Source organism: Rhinolophus hipposideros, assembly GCF_964194185.1.
Source record: "Rhinolophus hipposideros genome assembly, chromosome: 7".
NCBI classification, from domain to species: Eukaryota; Metazoa; Chordata; class Mammalia; order Chiroptera; family Rhinolophidae; genus Rhinolophus; species Rhinolophus hipposideros.
This window is the reverse complement of record NC_138053.1, coordinates 41,220,600-41,240,398: the sequence shown is the minus strand read 5'-3', so window position 1 is coordinate 41,240,398 and position 19,799 is coordinate 41,220,600. Positions and strand designations below refer to the sequence as shown.

General features: G+C 34.5%; 1 protein-coding gene across 1 annotated transcript in view; it reads left to right on the top strand.

Annotated features, from left to right (window-relative positions):
- ADGRV1 (adhesion G protein-coupled receptor V1) overlaps nucleotides 1–19,799 on the top strand; it is a 503,044-nt gene that overhangs the window by 18,115 nt on the left and 465,130 nt on the right. Inside the window, exons 2-4 of the mRNA XM_081054450.1 lie at nucleotides 14,826–15,010; nucleotides 16,896–17,045; nucleotides 18,160–18,255. Of these exons, the coding sequence (XP_080910576.1) occupies nucleotides 14,826–15,010; nucleotides 16,896–17,045; nucleotides 18,160–18,255 (431 nt within the window). The remainder of the gene's footprint in view (nucleotides 1–14,825; nucleotides 15,011–16,895; nucleotides 17,046–18,159; nucleotides 18,256–19,799) is intronic.

Genomic DNA, 19,799 nt, shown 5'->3' with positions numbered 1-19,799 from the left:
GAGGAATAGCAAATAATTTGCAGCTGTGTAGAATCTGTTACAAGTGGTCCCATCTACTTTTTGTGTCTACTTTTTGAGTAGAATAATGCACTTTGATTCCATCTTACTATAGTAGGAGACTCACATCAGTCATGTTGTATTTTCATTTTACTACTGTTACTTGAGAAATGGATACTTGTGTGTGTGTGTGGATTTTTGTTTGTTTTTTAAAGATTTTATCGGGGAAGGGGAACAGGACTTTACTGGGGAACAGTGTGTACTTCCAGGATTTTTTTTCCAAGTCAAGTTGTTGTCCTTTCAATCTTAGTTGTGGAGGGAACAGCTCAGCTGCAGGTCCAGTTGCCATTGTTAATTGCAGGGGGCACAGCCCACCATCCCTTGAGGGAGTCAAACCAGCAACCTTGTGCTCGAGAGCCCTCTCTCCAACCAACTGAGCCATCCGGGAGCTCAGCGGCAACTCAGCTCAAGGTGCCGTGTTCAATCTTAGTTGCAGGGGGAGCTGCCCACCATCCCTTGTGGGAATTGAGGAGTAGAACCAGCAACCTTGTGGTTGAGAGCCCACTGGCTCATGTGGGAATTGAACTGGCAGCTTTCGGCTTTAGGAGCACGGAGCTTCAACCGCCTGAGCCACCGGGCTGGCAGACTTGTGTGTTTTATTTTAATTTTTAAAAAGTGGAAATGTTATGTGTAAATTTGCAGTTTTCTTACTTTTTACCTTTGGACATTTTCTCTAGCCTGTAAATATTTTTATAGAAGGTTTTCAGTGACTTCACATCGCTCTGACATATTATTTCTTAAAAAATAGGTCTTTACCCAAAGATTGTCTACTGGTGTTGCTATATGAAAGGCAAAATAAATTGCTCACCTTGAATTGCAGAAGGGTCAAGCAAACCAATTTAAAGGACTAAAATAACGAGAGGAAGGAAATAACTGCTAAAGGAAAGGCATAACTGCTAATGGCTCATTATTACGTAGCTATTAGGGAATTGTAAATGATTAAAAAAGTTAACTAATCAGGAACTTGTAATGTGAATTCGTTTTAGTTGCTGAAAATAATTTCAGTATAGAGCCTTACCTCTTGATATATCTATATATCTATATATCTATATATCTATATATCTATATATCATCTATATATCATCTATATATCATCTATCTATCTATCTATCTATCTATCTATCTATCTATCTATCTATCTATCTATCCTGGTGGAAGCTATGGTTTTGTTAATATAAATTGGATGAATTAATAAAATGCACAGTTATCATGTGGTTGCTATAAGTTAGGTAATGTGCTAAGAGTGTTACATATATTATCTAGTCCTCATGACTGCCCTTTGAGATAGATGATTTAATACCACATTTTCATGAGAAAATAGGCTTAGAGACACAACTGAGTTTTAGAGCTACTAAGCCATTCCCCAAGCCAACAGATGGTAAGGGCGGAGCCTGGATTTACCCTAGCCACTGTGACCGCAAAACATTTGAAGTTTGGGTAATACAGTTTTCTTCTTTAAAATAATAAAAACGTATTGATCGTGATTTGGAATAAGATTAAATGGAGAGGATGCAAAGATAAATGAAGCATGACACCCCTTTTAGAGACTAAAGTGTAGAAGATGAGGGATAAAAGATGAGTCAAGGAATAATATATTGATAAGGGCTTCATGAGAGAGGTGCTCAGTTCATCTCAGTTATGGGTATGCAGAGGCAGGGGACCAAGGAAAAAATGTTGGGACATGTAGCACTTAGTTTTGGTTTGAGACAGGTTAGAAGGAGTGGTAGAATTTCTGTATGGAGATACCCTGCAGTCATTTGAAAGTGTCTCAAGCTCAACATGTAGGATTGGGGCTTTATTTAACAAGGATTATTGCCTACTACAGTGAAAATAGTTTGTTACAAACTGGGCGGGGGCAGCTAGATGACAGTGTCTAGGCAGCAACAATATGGGTCTAGTTCAGCAGGATGTAATTAGGTATCAATAAGGGAAAATTGTTCTGTGATCATGATAGGTTTGGGAAATGATGGATTAAATAAAGTTAACTCCATGTTTAGGCCTTCTTGGTGCTTATGATATGCTTTAAGTATTTTGAATATTTAAGAACGTATATATAGTATTCATATACATTTATTTCCTAAACATAATTCACAACATAATTCTTTAGTCTGGTCAAAATGTGGGCATAGCATTGCATAGAACACACTCGGTGAAATACTGGTTGGAGCTTATGTGAAAATTTAAGGAAGGAGGAAGGAAAAGAAGAGAAATGGTATAGAGATTAATAGGAGAAGTCTTAAACATGAAAGGTGATCAGAAACATAGATATTGGATTATTCTTAGAGAGGAATATGGGTGTTTCATATTTGGAGACAATCTGTGGAGATGGAGGAAGAGAGTTTTGAGGGAAAGGAAGTCAAATCCCTTAAGTGTTTGTAATATTATAAAAATTTAAAAGTGTGCAGGTATTACAGGTGGGCATTCTGATCCAGTAATAGAAGAAAAGAAGAATAAACATTAATTTTGAATGTATTAATGTGTACAATTTATTTTCCAGTAACTGTTCACATATCAGTGTGGAGGGTATAATTGGGAGGTAAAATCTGATCTAAAGAGAATTTATCTTTTCTTTACCTAGGAAAATACTCAAGATAAAACTCTATTTTAATGTCTTGATTTTGGTCATGTCTGTGGCTGCATCCCCAAGCCTTAGACAATGCTTGGCACAAAGAGACTCAGTAAATATTTTTTGAATGTCATCGAATGATGAATGCATGTTAGACACAGCCACAGCACATCAGTAGGGTCCATATGCCACCCATGGGTTTCTGGTAAGCCCTTCCAAACTTGTGTGCATGGACGAAAAGACTACACTCTTGAAAGGACTTGGCACCAAACTCTGTAGCTAGACAGTGCTGGTTAGGGACTCCATGGGCAGAAGAGAGCACTAAAGGAGTGCTACAGACAGTGAGGCCCATCTCTGAAAGATAGTGCTGACCTGGGTCCAGAGCTGGGGCCAGTGTGGTGCAAGGGCCACTGCCTGAGCAGCAGGCCCGGCAGATGGAGGAGGACCAGTTCAGACAGGGCTCCCGATCCTGAGGCTCAGTGGCACCTGGAACACTGTATTCTGGGAGACACCAGAACTCCTTTAGGAATGCATCAGCCTTTTCCTCCTTTAGGAATGGCATTCTTGGAGCATACAAGTAGGGGACTTCCAAGAGGTAAAACTAGATTTCCTTCCAGCATGGTGTATAGTGTCTAGAGGAGGATTTAATTTAATTTGGAGAAATAATAACACAGTGACACATTTGCATGGTGGATGTTGTAAGTACTAATTCATACTTGTACATACTGAAGATTCCAAGGCATTAATATTTTTCATTACAATCAGCCATAAGAAAATTTTAATAAAATTTAACCCTGTCATCCTCCCTCCCCCAATCCCCAGCATAGTTCTGAAACAGAGTTTGGGCCACATTTAAAACAAACAAACAAAGTGTCATTTAAGAGGAAGAAATGAAGAGAAATATTTAATTTTACAATATATGTAGGCAGGAGATCATGACTGTGAAAGACCAAAATAGTGGGAATTTAAGGTAAAAGAAAAAAATTAGATGAGTTAGAGTGAATGCTTTGAGAAAAGCACAGATATAAAGCATGTTTATAAAAGCAAGAAAGAGTAAACTCAATATATTATTAGGTATTTTCTTTTCTGTAAAGATGTATTAAACCTAGTAAATATTTTATTTAAAATTAAAACTCAGATCTTCCAAAATATTTTATACGGCTCAGACCCATCTCAATGATCTGTTATTGATAAACTCCTAGACTTTCCTTGAAATGGAAAACTTTCAAACTTTGACATAGAATTTTTAAATGTTCTGATAGATGTTATTAACATTTTTATCTGTGAAAAAACCAGCCTGAATTGAATTTAGTCTGGCGTTAGTGGCACTGCCAGAAGGTGCTGAACAGTGTTTACTGGATTCAGTGAAGAGTATTTTAGCATTTAGAAATTTTCACCTGCTTGATATACTTTTTTAATCTTACCAAGCATTAAAGAGATATATCAAAAATGGATTTTAAGTGTTATCATGATACTTTTTATTTGTAAACCATTGAATGTAATTGGAGAGAGAAAAGCTCAATCTCAGTGATTTTCCTTAGAGATACAAGTATATTGACAAAACGTTGTAGCATCCTGAGATGGCGTTAAATCTATTTCTTACACGTTTAATGTGTGCTAGACAGATGGAGAAATAAATTAATATCGTAAGGTCATTGGCTTCAAGCTTCCAGGGATGGAAATATTTGCAATCCAGGCTTAAGTTTTACAAGTTTCAAAGTTGTGGAGGATTGCACAAGTTGGAAGAGTAGAGGGTGTTCAGATATTTTGGTTTCATATTGAAGCTTTTATTTTTACATTAGAATTTTGTATAGTTCTTGAGGCCCTGTGGAAAATTTGAAAATTACTAATTGAAGGGATTGAGTACATAAAAAATATTTTGTTTAATTTAGGAAAATGGCTCCTGGCAGTGATAGTAGATCACATGGCACATAAATACCTTACAAATGGGAAAAATAAATTACTTAGGGGGATCATAAATAATCTTAGAAGATTATTTACCTAATTCATCTGAACATCATGTAGTTAGACAGTGTTGTCACTTTAAAGAAACTACTTTACCTTAACAAAATTCAGGCAAGACCAAGGAACAAAATGTTTATTTATTTATTTTCACATACCATTGTTAAGTTCACACAATTCTGCTTTGTGTCAATGTGAATAAGTGAAAATGATCATCAGAAAACAGAATGTGATGAACAAAATTAAATAAAAGCCTACTTTTTATTAAAACATAAACAATAATACATTAAAAATACCTCCCTTCTACTTAGAAACAAGAGAAAACTCAATTCTTTTAAATAATCCTTGTGTTACAGAGGGCTGATATCTGCAGTAACAAACTTTTTGGAATATCGTAACATCAATAACTCAGCTTGTCAGAACGTGTGACATACAGCCAAGACTGTGCTTGGAGCAAAACCAAAGCTTTAGGGATTAAGCAATAATGAAAACTAAATTAATGTTCAGTTTATGAATTACAGAAATACTATAATAAACCAGTCAGGGTAGAGAAATTGATGAACATTAAAGAAGAAATAAATGAATTAGAAACTAGAAAACTTGTGGACCTGGTAAATACATGCAAGTCTAAATAGCCAGATGAGGTCAGTAGTCTTATTATTTAATTTTGAAGATAAGGAAGTAGACTCACGATTCAATGACTGCCTAAAGTTGCTTAATGGCTAGAAAATGGCTTGTGAGTGATATGGCTAGAGATGTTACAATTGCTTCAGGTAATTGGTGAAGGAACTACAATAAAAATCATCTGTCAGTTGAAGGATGGTTCTCACATGGGACAGTTTATGATGCCCAATCCTGTTTCCTTTGGTCTCTTGACCATGTGGACGTTGAAGGTCCAGTGCCTGGAATCTGGCATTTCATGGCGTACTGGAATGGATTCCTTCCCTTGTGTCTCACCCCTACTCTAATGCTGTAGTTCTTTTTTCCTCCCGTTAACAGTTGAGGGAACTCGAGGCCCAGAGAAGTGAATTGAATTGTCCAATGTCACAGAGCTGGGAAGATGGCAGAGATGAAAGTAGAGCCCAAGTCTGACTCCCAGGCCAAAAGTGGCCTCCTGTTTATAGATGACTGGGGGTACCGGCAGTGTCCAGATAGAGAATTCCCAGCATTTATGGCAGGATCCCTGAGTAGGCACTGCTGGCAATGCATTACTGTTGTGCTGAGAATCAAATTCCTGGGACACCGTAGGGAGACAAGGAGTGTGTGTGCATGCGAGTGTGCGTGTATATGTGTTGGCACACACTTGTGTGTGTTTTTCCACCTTTGAATGACATGAATATAAGAAATATTTTACATCCCTCTTTCACCCTAGTTTGAGGAGAAATTGGCAGGGTACAGGAGAGCAAAGTCTCTGCCTAGATAACAGCTGCTGCTCAGCCAGTTGATATCAGGTAGAAATGTGGACTCGGATTTGCCAATTTTTCAAAATAATCTAGAAATCCATTTTTTAAAATGCAAAAATAGTCAAATTTTGGCAAAAATTATTTTTGTATTGTTTTGTAAATACAGTTTGCACTGAAACAAAATATGTCTGCATGCCTCTTCCAGGTTGAAACCTCTGGATTTATAACATGGAGTTTTTTCAATTTTTTTTTTTATTATAAAAGCTTTTTTTATTATGGAAAATTTTAAACATATACAAAAGTAGAAGGAATAATATAGTGGACCCCCATGAACCCATCACCCAGTTTGGAACTAGATCTCATGTATTTTTACTCCTAATGCATGACTAATGCAAACACAGCTGAATTAATAAATTAGTGAGCTGAAAATATGAAGGTGGTGAACATAAACTGTTTGTAGCATTTAATGGGAGACTACAGAATGTTTTGTAGAACTATTACAGTATTTAAAGTAATCTTGAATACTTAAGAAAATTGGTGAAAATATGAACTTTTTATATGTACTTTTAATATTGGGTCTACCTACACCACTTAAAACTTTATAGTAAAGGGGTTTAAAAAACCAATTATATAAACCCACAAGGATAGAAGAGGAGACAACAGCAATGTAGTTTTTGAGCCAGAAGGTAGACGGATGAGTAGTAATTGGCTTAACAGACCCACGGCAGCTTAACTCTGAGATAGCAGACCAAGAAATAGCCAAATTTGCAAAGAAGAATACTCCAAAGGTATAGGAAATGGCAGCACCAGGTGCCTTGGTAACTATGGGTGATTGGTGAGCAAATAGGTAGAGTAACAAATGCTCCAGGAGTAGTTGGAGTCCTAGAATCATTATCTATTCCATTCTATGCTGTTGCTGACTGCCTCCCTCCCCCACTCCTGCAACTCCACTGTTTATTTTCTGGAAACGGTAAAATTGGTTTCTTGCCTGGGGATGTGAGGGTGAGGATCCATGGAGAAAAAGGAAATTAGATTATCATATGATTATTGACTGCCCATACACCGGTGCCTTTCTCAAGTTGCCCTTGGTCCCAGATGTCTTTGTAGTTGTATCTGTATCTTCTTTGGGGACCCTGATGAACCTGAGGATAAAGTCTTTTCTAGATGTACTGAAATTGAGACTTTCTAATAAAAGGTTTACCCATTTCCCCCAATATTGACAATCTACTCTCTCACACATTTGCTCAGAATTTCAAATTATTATTTTGGTCTCTTATTCTTAATCATATACAGATATACAGATCCATATATTCAGACCATTCAGTCATCATTTTAGTCTCCTACTTTCTGTAGATAACCAAGAATTACTAGACATCTGAAGAAATCTTATATAGAAGATAAATTTCAGAATAAATAACAAAGCAACTTAGAGGTAACAAACACTTTAAAGAGAATGGAAAACTAAAAAAAAACAAAACTATTTTCTGAGAGAACACAGGTGGTATTGGATTAATGGAAAATGAATAGGATACCATTAAATCTTAGAAATTGAAAACACAATAGCATAAATTAAAAAAAAAAGATGTGAAATTTAATGATGAATTAAATTCTCAGAAAGTAGGTTAAAAATCAAAGAATCAGTCACAGAATACCAACGTTAAATAATAGGAGTTTTAGGCTGAAAGAACAGTGAAAATGGAAGGGGCAAACTCATTGTGCAATAAGATAATTTTCCATGTCTGAAGGATGAGTGTCAGATTGAAGGGGACTGAGCATTCAGCTAATAGACAAAAATAAACCCATTCCAGGAAAAGTCCAATCAAATTTCATTACACTTTTGGAAAAAGAGAACTTTCCAAAGGGGGGAACAACACAAATAAGCAAACACATACAACACTTTAGAATCAAAATGATTTTGGATTTCCTAACAGCAATACCAAGAGTTAGAGAACAATGGAGCAAAGCTTTCAAAACAATGAAATAAAATTATTTTCACCTAAAATTCTGTACCTAATTAAAGTATTAGTTAAGTAGAAGATTAATATCACAATAGTTTCTAACACATAAGACCTAAAACATTTATCTCTACACACCTTTTCTTAGGAAGTTATTGGAGGATGTTCTCTGTCAGAACAGGTAAATATACTGAGTAAACCAAGAAAGAAGAAAACATGCAATCAACTAAAAGGAGATAACACACAGGAAAGAATCAAAGGGAATCCCAGAATGATGTACGGTGGGGAAGGGGCATCCCAGGATGACTCTTGTATTCTAGGTGTAGAGGTCAAGTAGTCTTGATTAATGTAGAGTTGACAATGTGTGGTCTAGGAAATTGCAAGTTGCCAGATTTTGTCTACCTTTCCTTGGACGGTGAATCAATAGGTATAGTGAAAATCAACAGAAGCCGTCATTTTATTGATGAGATCTACAATGATGATGGTGTGTATTGAATACAATAAAGTGTTCCCATCATAAATGTCTACATAAAAGCATAGTTATGTATCTATTAACCACTATCAGGAAAAAAATATGTCAATTTCTATAGCCTGTATGCAGAAAAAACACAAAACTGTGACAGGGATTTTTCTCCTCTGGACATACATCTTAATATATGCATAGATTCTCTCTTGAGACAGACAGATGAAGTTGATAACTGTGATTGACCATGAGAAGAAGAGGTATATGGCTGGTGGGGGTAGGTGTGAGGCAGACGTTTCATTGTTTACTTTCTGTTTCTTTTTAATATTGTGCCATGTATATATGTTATTTAAAGATGAATAAAAATAAAAATAGATTCCTAAAAAATCTTAAATAAAAAATAAAAGTAATAAACATTACTTATAGTTTGAAAACTCTAAGAGGCTATCTCCTTTATCATTTAAAAATATTTAGTGTTTTCTCCATTTGTAACATTAGATTTTTTTGAAAGTTTCAAATTTAAATTCTGTTCTGGTATGGAGGAAAGAAAAGGTCAATTTTTTTGTAGTACTAACTAAATAGAAATACCATAGATTAAGAATTCTTTGAGTCTGAATAATTGATTATATAAATGATGAAAACTTCTCTTGTTCCACAGGAGTAATTCTATAGTTTTAGAATGCCCTTTAGTAAATGTAATAGAATTCAAGTAATTCTAAACTTGATAACCTTGCTCCATTGGGATCATCTTTTCAGTATTAATTACCTACCTGGTGGTCACACCGTGGGAAGATGCCACAGCATTGACAAGGCAACAGCTGAAGCTAAAAGGTCAATGCATCCTTTCAATGCTGTGCTAATTGTCTTTGTCTTTTCACCTTGTCCTATCACTCACAGATGTTGTATAATTATTTATTCTGAAACTTAAAAAGACAAAGTTAACTTTCAGATTGATGAAAGGTTTTAAATGAAAGTTCATTACTGCAAAATCGGCAAAACCAATTGAATTCTTATGTTTTTCTTTACATTGTCATCTACTTAGAGAACACTGAGTCAATGTGGTAATGTGGTATGCTCCTGTCCTGTTTTGTCTGTTGTGAAGACATCTTTGGCTTGTTTGTGTTCTAAATTTCCTTACTAGTCATCGTCAATTTTGAGGGGGAGGGGAAAATATAACAGATGGTGATAATAATTGCATGAGAATAGGAAAGATAGATCGTGTGGTGTTTCTAAACATTTCACAAATGTTTAGAAATGATTAAGTCTGTTGAATGTCAGTGCAGGAGGGGGGATCTTGCACTTGGTATATCTTAACATGCGTTCACAATGTCACAGATTGGAGATTAGTGGATAAGTATTGATGTTGAGAATGGCAGAAAATCCAAGCAAAGCTGGCTAGTAAAAAATGTAATTAATTGCCTGAGTAATTGAAAGTCCCATGTACAGCTTAATTCAGGAACCCAAGATAGATTATCAAGACTTGGCTCCTCTCCATCCCTTGTCTCAGTTTGGTTGTGTTGGCCTCATTTCAGGCTTTGGAAGAAACTGGCCCCAATCAATACAATCCTGAATCCTGCAGTAGAGGGAATCTGCATCTTTATGTTTAAGCAAACATAAAGCTTGTCGGTTTGATGGGCCTGACCTAAATCATATACCCATCCTTGTGAGTATGTTGGGGCCAAGGACCATATGTTATGGGTCCTTGTGTCCTCTGTGATTAGCATAGGGGGTTGCACAATGTAGAGTAGGTGCTCAGTATACGAATATTATACTAAAATGTAAGCTGCTCTTCTGAAAGCAACCAATTTGCATTGTAAGAAAAACTCTAATGTAATCCTGATTTTAATTTTGATATATTTTTCACAGAGTTGGGTGATTTATTGGGTAGGATGAATATGATTACTAGAATCCAAGAACCTAAGACTTCGTGTCTATGTGGTGTCAGGACTCTATCAAAACTTCATAGTATATCCCAGAGAAGGAAAAGCTAAAGGAATTCATCACCACCAAATCAGTATTACAAGAAATGTTAAAGGGACTAATTTAAGAAAAAGGAGAAAAAAATATGAATAATAAAAGGCAATACACATCTAGCAACAATTACTTGAAATGTAAATTGGTTAAATGCTTCAGTCAAAAGACGTAGGGTGGCTGAATGGAAAAGAAAACAAGATCCTTACATATGCTACCCCAAAGAGACTCACTTTAGATCAAAAGACACACACAGAATGAAAGTAAAGGGATAGAAAAAGATATTTCATGAAAATGTTAATGAAAACAAAATCTGAGATAGCAATACTTACATCAGACAAAGTAGACTTTAAAACAAAGGCTGTGACAAGAGACAAAGAAGGACCCAGTAATCCACTTCTGGGTATTTATCTGAAGAAACCCAAAACACTATTTCGAAAAGACATATGTGTCTACATATATGTTCATTGCAGCATTATTTACAATATTTAAGATATGGAAGCAATCTAAGTATCTATCAATAGAAGTAGTAGTCAATAGTATGGTAATAACTATTGTGTTTCCCCGAAAATAAGACCTAGCCCGACAATCAGCTCTAATGCGGCTTTTGGAGCAAAAATTAATATAAGACCCAGTCTTATTTTACTATAATGTAAGACCTGGTCTATAATTAATATAATATAATATAGTATAGTATAATATAATATAATATACCGAGTCTTACATTAATTTTTGCTCTAAAAGATGCATTAGAGCTGATTGTCTGGCTAGGTCTTATTTTCGGGAAAACAAGGTATGTATGTGTCAGATGGGTACTAGATTTATCTGGGTGATCGCTTCATATGTGATATAAATGTCTGATCACTCTGGTGTACACCTGAAACTAATGTAACTGTATGTCAACTGTATGCCAACTGTAATTGAAAAATAAAAAATATATTTAAAAAACTTCATAGTATAATTCAGGAAATAAGCAAGAAGGTAATCTAGATCTCATTGTTTTAACACAATAGGAGATCTATTAAGAGGTAAGAAATCTATTGGCAGGAGCAGTTTTGGTTCCCTTTGAATCATACTGAGCAAGGTGGATGGTAGTTGGAAATGAGAGGATTTGAATATGGGACTATCATACCATTACAGAGCAGAGGAATGACTCAATGCTAAAATAGTTTTGTCACAATTGTGATATACTATAAATTAAACACATTATGATCTTTAAACATATGTTTGAAATTCATTGTATTGAGTTTTAAAATACGTGGTAGGATGGGTCATATAAAACTTTTATTAAATCTAATGAGAGAAAAAAGTGACCTGGAATAGATATGAGGCTTAAGTGTTGTGCCAATTACTAATGCCTGGTCCTCTGAGTTTAATAGGAGTTTCAAAGTCCATAGATTTTTTTGTATGAAAGAAGAAAATGTACTTAGCTACTCCTAAAATGAAACTATTCAGTATTTGTGTAATTATGCCAATGTTCTAATGGGAACTTCACTTTCAGAGCTTTTTCATCATCTCTTAATTGCTTTTGAATGCCAGCTTTGCCTCAACCTTTCGTACAAGTTGAAAAGATGAAAGCGGAGGAGGTTCAATTATCAATGATGTCACAGAATTTGAGGCATTTCCATTCATGCTTGTTTGTTCATTTTGCATAATCTCAAAACTCACTGATGTACACCAATTTAAAATAAATTTACTGATTTAACCACAAGTTTTTGGAGCTCTAATTGCCTGAGAAACTGCAAGCATACACCATTTGAGCTCATTGTTCCTGACATTAAAAGATATTGTTAAATATTTAAAGTAGTCAGAAGACAACTGTAGTTTCGGTTAAATAAATGTAATGTTCATCACAATAAGGTGCAACCTTTTAGGAAACTCATAATTAGTTCTATGGTAGTTTTGGTTATTGTGCATGAGTTTAAAATATTCGAATGCTTGGAAACATAAACAATCTTCCATATTATTCACGGTGGAGATACGTGATTTGTAGAAATAAAATATAAGAGGCAATATTGTGTGGTCATTGGATAGAGAATTTGAAGATGAACTCCTGGGTTCAAATGCTGCCCAACCTCTTACTTAGCTAAATAACAATGCCTGTGTTAACTAAACTGTCCGTTAGTTTGCTCAGCTATAAAATGGGGCTATTGATTCTAGCACCGTCTTCATTGAGATGTGAAGATTAAATGTGTTATTGTATATAAAGTACCTAGAATAACACTATGTATTTGGTGTTCTGATTATTTTCTATAGGTCATTATAGTTTTTCTTCAGACAATAAGGAATCTTAAAATGCAATATAGTAATATGTAGAAAAATATATGAGTTAGTCTGCAGAAAGTTCAAGCATATTTATTGTATTGGACAATTCAGTAATTAAAGCTACAAATGTGGTCTATTGTATGGTCACTCCAGAACACATTTCTCACACTTTCTCATACTCTAGGACAGTGCATTTCAAACTGAATCCCAAGAATCAGTTGCATTAGAATCAGCCAGGCTGCCTGTTAAATTCTCATTCCTGGGCCCTAACTTAAACTCACTGGATCTGAATTTCTGAGTGTGAGAATATGAATTTTAACAAAGGTCTGAGTTGATTCTTATGCAGGACAAATTTTGAGAATTTATGTTCCCAGTCATTCATGATTCCCCTTTCTCATGCTGAAACTCACTTTCACTCTTTCTCAGAACTTTTTCAGGGATCTTAGTTCTCTCAGCTCAAGATTCTGTCACATCTAATGTTCAGGAATTGAAATTTTTCTTTCAAAATCACAATAGACCAGTGTTGATCTTTTTCTTACACATCCAAGGCCGAGGTTGCTACTTTCTAACCCCTCTGTTCTGTTCTTTCCCATCCCTAGTTCATTGCTTTCCCACCATTTGTTAGAAGTGAGGTGTGAAATCATTCTGGCTTAGAATGCCACAAAAGATACTCAGTTGTCTTTAGCACAAAACTCTCAATTTCCTGCCTCACCCAAATTTTGCCTTTTTCCTTCTTTCTCTCCTATTTTCCATTGCCTTTCTTTTGATAAATGTTCCTGGCTTAGTAATCAAGGAAGAGTTTGTAGCTGATGAGGAAGAACTATTTTATTTCTTTTCCCAAGACCCTTAGCCCGGTGCAGGCTTTCTTAGAAGGCTCAGGTGTAAAAAGTTCCCTAATCCTCCAGAGTCTCTGTTCCTGTTGGCCTGTGTCTCTTTCCTGGACTCCATCTGAACTCTGCATCCATAGTGTGTGAGACATTATTCAACAATCTCAGACTGCATAGTTTGAATATAATTGACTGAGAAAATCGCATTTAAACCCTAAATTATGTCAATAACTTACATATTTGGTGGTTTCTAAATATAAAGCCATGTGTAGCCACGTGGGAATATCACATACATGAAAATTTTATTACTTCTTGACCAAGGTAAAAATTAATAGGAAGCATTTTGGTTCATAGAGTACGGAATGCAACTCTCGTTTAACATGTATGAACTTGTTATTTTCGTGTGACCGAACACATAATCCATTGGAATCTTAATGATCCGTGAGATAAATTGTTCACATTTTTAGAGGTACATCTACATTACAAAACAGCGCTTTCAAGAGGCCACTGCACTGTTGAGCTTTTGAAAGCACTTGAATCACACAGTGCTGAAAGTAGGAACAATATTGATGACTCATAAACGTGCACATTGTGGTAAGAAGAACACAACAGAAGTTTTGGAAATACACACTTTGTGAAATTTGCTCATTTTTAAAGCAAGATGGTCATTTTCTAAGAAGTGGTGTATTTTAGCAAGTAAAATGGGAGAAATTTAACTCCTGGAAATTTGTGTGCTTTGAAAGGATTAGCATTTCCTTGCAATAACTAAAAACTTAAAAAGCATTCTCAAATACAACATATTTAAGGAAAAAGTAGACCTGACTAAGAAATCAACTTATTTATAGTTTTAGTTTCAACTGCTTTATATACCAGTTTCCAGAATTCTCTTGTGTTTGTTTGATCATCAAATAAATAGATGAATAAATTCATTAAGATTATTGATTCATTTGATAATGTTTTTAGTTTTTGCTTGTATTTTACAGTTTCATTTGGGGGAAGACGGGCTTTAATTTGTTTACATGTCTCTGTAGGTTTTTCTTAGAATAAATTGAAGCGTCAAATTTTTTTAAATAAACTGAATTTAATAGATAAGTTTAAGGCTTGTTATAACTATTATCTTAACATATAAGTTAAAGAACAAAAAGTAGTTATGAACAGCAAAAGAGAACCATAGAAAGTTTGGGATTTTTCATTTATTTTTGTGATCACACATTTGAATTGATGGCTTAATATTTGATGTATTTATGTCTTAGGTGCTTACTGCCTAACTCTTCACTCTATTTATATCTGTAGACAACACACTCTAATGAAAATACGTTAGATATCTGCAAACAAAATCTTTATTTTCTCTTATAGGGATGCCCTCTGCATTTTTATTAGTAAATCTTCTTTCAGCTTTATTCATCCCTTTTGTGTTTGGAGAAACAGAAATAAGATTTGCTGGACAAACAGAATTTATAGTTAATGAAACAAGTACAACAGTTACTCGTCTTGTCATCGAAAGGATAGGAGAGCCAGCAAATGTCACTGCAATTGTATCGGTAAGACATGATTGTAGTTCTACTTTTACTGAAATAGATATGAAATTTCTTTTTCAGTGACAAGAATTTTTTTTTTTATCTCTGAGATTCTGAGTAGTTATATATTAAGGTAGCATGTGCACTTGACAATAATAGTATTTTAAAGATATAGACTGACCATTTTTAAATGTTTATGTATTTATTTAAAAAAACAACAATATCAAGTGTTTCTAAGTAAAAGAACATTTTATTTTGCATAGTTTGGATTCTAGTTATCTCTGCTTGTTATTGGGTCTGTTGTCAGGTGGCTTTAAGAAAATATGTGCAATATTTAGAAGTGAAAAATGGCAATTAAAAAACCTTTAGTTATGTTGGAGAACTCTTTTTTTTAAGAGAAATTAGATTAACTTAAGTAGAATTTGTTAAACTAATGCAGGCTTCATCTTGCACACAGTTTAGTTATTGAATGAATTCTGTGTGCATGCATCTGTGTTTGTTTAACTAGAATGTAATGTCATGTGACCACTAGGATATGGCTGTTTGTGAGGCCCAGTGTACTTGAAATTTTTGTTTTCAGACATAAGTTTTTAAGCAATAGGTTAAATTGTCACATTGTGAAACACTGTGAAAAGAGACAAGAAAAAAACTATGAAATGAACCCAATATTATAATTTTGTGCATTGCTTTTAGTTTTTAATTTATGATGTGTATATTTATTGAATCCATTTTTAGTTTGAGTCTATATTTTGCTTGATAAACTTTTACATTGTAATTTTGCATATAGCCTCATAATATTTTCAGTTTGCTTTATCATTTTCACAACTTTTCTTGATGTGTCATTTTCTTGGTGTGTCATTATTTCCCAGTCATTCCTCAACTGTTTTTCATTGATGTTGCTTCCAATTTTTGCTGTTATAAATGTTTCTCTGATGAATTTATTTACGTATCTGTTGATTTTGCCTGTTTTGGATTGTTAAATGATTTTAGGGGGTTGGATTACTGTGTTTTTTCCTTTTATCTCAATGGCTCTTGATCTTTAATGCTTTCTAAAAGATGGTGCAACTTTTTATATTAAGGTATGAGTACAAGTTTTCCAACACCCTTGACAACTTACTTGGTTTTCTCAAGTATTTAAATCTTAACCGATTTTTATAAATGAAGATTAAAAATTAACTATACGTGTCCTTCATTTTTTATTTGTACTAAATCATAGTTTTATTCTAGTAGTTAAGTTATTCATTTTGAGTTTTTTGGCGAAAGAATCTCAGATTTGCACAAGAAGTTGCTTCTTTATAATTATTGTTCTCTTGAAAATCTTTTAGTGGTGCTAATATTACAGAATGAGGTCTTAAAAGGTCAAGGAAAAGGTTTGTAATGACTAATGAGTTTGGAATGCTAAAATACTTTATTGAGCCTTTATTGGAGTTGTGGAAGAATATAAATAAAACTTCAGGTTGAAAGTTTTGGAAAGAGCAGTTTCTTTGAAATTGATAGGGAAAATAGTTGATTTTCCTAATATATTTTGGCAGGCTACTTTTAACACTTCTTTGGGAGAGTTTTAGCTATAATTTGTCTTCTTGTTAAGTTTGCTGTAATCCACTTCAGATCAGTCAAGAGGCAGAGAAAAAAAAATTCACATCATTACTTTCCTTTATAATTACTACTTTTCTATGTAATGATTCTTTGTCCTTCCAGATCACAAGCAAATGTTTTTGTGTAGAGTCATTTTTTTAATAATGTTTTTTGAAGGTGATTTTTATCCATTATCAAATACTTGTTTTGTATATCCTACCTGTAAACATTGGTGCCACTTTATTCATGTTTTTTTTCCTGTGGATTGCTCCAATTAGCATCAGTTTGGCCTATCCTAACACTGTAAGAACTATCTATATTTTGCATTTGATAGCTATATGGAGAGGACACCGGTGACTTTTTTGACACATATGCTGCAGCTTTTATACCTGTTGGAGAAACAAATAGGACAGTGTACATAGCAGTATGTGACGATGACTTACCAGAGCCTGATGAAACTTTTACTTTTTACTTAACATTACAGGTAAATGTTTCTCTCCCCTCCTCCTACCCCCAAATCCCCTTAACCTTAAACTCATAAAAATCTCGCAACACTTAAAAATCTATTTCTATAGAGATAAGCCAGTTTAGGTGACCGGTGGTAGTTTTCATAGAAGCCAGAACTGCAAACCTCTTTGGCAATTTCATGGTCTGGTTATTCCTTAGACAATCTTGTTCAGAAGACCCTATGGCTAGTTTTTGGATCCATTCAGCTTTTTTAGGAATTGCATGACAGATGCTCAAGAAAACCTTGTCTTCCCTTTGGCCCTGTTCTCTTTTTATCTTTCCCATGCAACCAGATGCACAAAGAATGACTGTGACTTCAGAGTTCAAAAGAGAAGGATACAAAAAAGCAGGCATGGAAGTGGGAGGTCCTTGAACCTTAGAATAAACTCATAGTACCCCTAGGAAAAATGCTTGACTAGTTTAATATTTAATTGTCTTTTATGGGTTGATATGTTAGGTTGAGGCAATGATTGCTAACACTGCTCTTGTTAGCTTTTTCTGAAGGGCATTGATTATTTTTTTTAGAATGATTATATCGGTATGATTAAAATTTTTATAAAAATGATACTTGAAACTGTCAAGTTTTGCTTTTGTACACTGTTTTTTTATATTCCTTAATGCTGCTTTGAACAGCAATAGAAATGCTACAGACAACTCTCCCACACTTCTTAGAAAAGTATTTTTTAATTTTTTATCTTTAATTTGGCTCTATAATTTATGGAATAACTAATACTTAAATTTCAGCACCTTCTGTAGTATAAGAAAAGAATCATGTGTGAATAGATTTTCATACTGCTTAATTCTATGTCACATTAGTAATGAGATTAGAGTGATTATAATACAGTATAAGTATCCAGTGATTACTTCTAATTATAATAATTTATATTTTATAGTGATTAATGATTTTCAAAACTTTTTTGAATAATTATTGTTGGGACTTCTTTGCCATCTTGCCTTAGTTTGAATATATTTTCTTAATCGGTGCATTAAAAGTATTCTTGTGTGTTTATTCATAATCTGAATAATTATTTAAAGACAAATTTTGCTAAAATGATTATTCTTTTCTCTTTTAACTTACTATTTTATTTTAGAAACCTTTAGCAAATGTGAAGCTTGGGTGGCCAAGGACTGTTACTGTGACAGTATTATCAAATGATAATGCATTTGGAATTATTTCATTTAATGAGGTATGGCTACAATTTGATTAATCTTGTGGTTGCTAGATTATAGTTTAATATTTTGATTATTTGTCACGATGTTACCTAGTATCATTGTCTTTTTTTAGTTTTTAGTTTTTTTATTTTAATTTATTAGTTTCAGGTGTACAAGACAAGGTACTACTTAGACGTTCATCATTTATATCCCTCATACTGTGAAACCCCTTCTTCCATCCACTATCCCTCCGACCTCACACCGAACCATCACCTTATATATATAAAATTATAGTTGGCATTCATTAATGTTTAGCTTCTGGTGTACAGTGCCATGATCAGGCATCCACAGTATCCCTGGGAGACCACCATTTGGGAGATGGTCTCCCAAATAGGACTCATTGTCTTTTGATATTTAAATAAAATTTGTTGTAATTCCATTCGTATTCCACATTCTGTAGACGGTCCATTTGTTCTACCTAAGATTTTTTTTTTTTTTTTTGCATTGAGGAGGCCTGTACGATCACGGTCATTTCTCGTCCTAATCTTTTTCTGCTGATCATGCCACCTGTTTCATCTGTTACCTCTTTTGGTGGTGTCTAACTCAGATGTTGTCTTGATTTGGTCTGTTGTAACAGAATGCCATAGACTGGGTGGCTTAATAGCAACAGAAATTTATTTCTCACAGTTCTGGAGGCTGAAAAGTCCAAGATCAAGGCCCTGGCAGATTTGGCGTCTGGTGAAGGCCCAATTTCTGGTTCATAAACTGCTGTCTGTTTGCTTTGTTCTCACATGGCAGAAAAGTCAAGGGAGCGCTTGAATCTCTTTTATAAGGGCACTAGTCCCATTCATGAGGCTCCACCCTCATTACCTAGTCGTCTCTCAAAGGTCCCACCTCCTGATATTATCATATTGCAGGTTTGGATTTCAACATATGAATTTGGGCAGGGGTTGGGCAAAAACATTCATTCTGTAGCAGATATTGTAACCCAGTTCCTTTTGCTTGATTTCTCCAACTGCCACTTAAAGAAAGCATTGTCTTTCAGCCTCCTTTGAAAGTTTAGTGACTTGGAGATGAGAAAAACATATTGAAAGAATACTGAAAAAACCTATAGTAAACTTAAAATTAAATAGTAGACATTACAGCACTTACAATATCTGTAGTCAACCCCTACCCTGGATTTCTTCCATTGAATAATATTTTCTAAAGGTTAAAACTCCATGTCATTAACCCTCAGTTTTTCTCAGCAGTTCACTTTTTTCTCCCTTACCACCGAATTCCCGTGTCCCTGGCCAGTCCTATGTTCACAGCGTTTTATCTTTAGACACAAACACACAAGACAGGTCAGCCCTTGAAAGAAATTGTTTTCAGCTCTTAAAATAAAACAAAATTTATCTTGAATACCATTGGGTTTTTCCACTAAGTATTAGACTATAATAACCTTCATTATATGGAAACTTTTGAATCAAAATACTAAGTATCGTTACTAAAAGATGATGTGATGCTCCCCAGCTTTTTATTTATTTTCCAATTTAGAATGCTACTACAGTTGGTGTATTGTATGTCATTTTCTTAATAC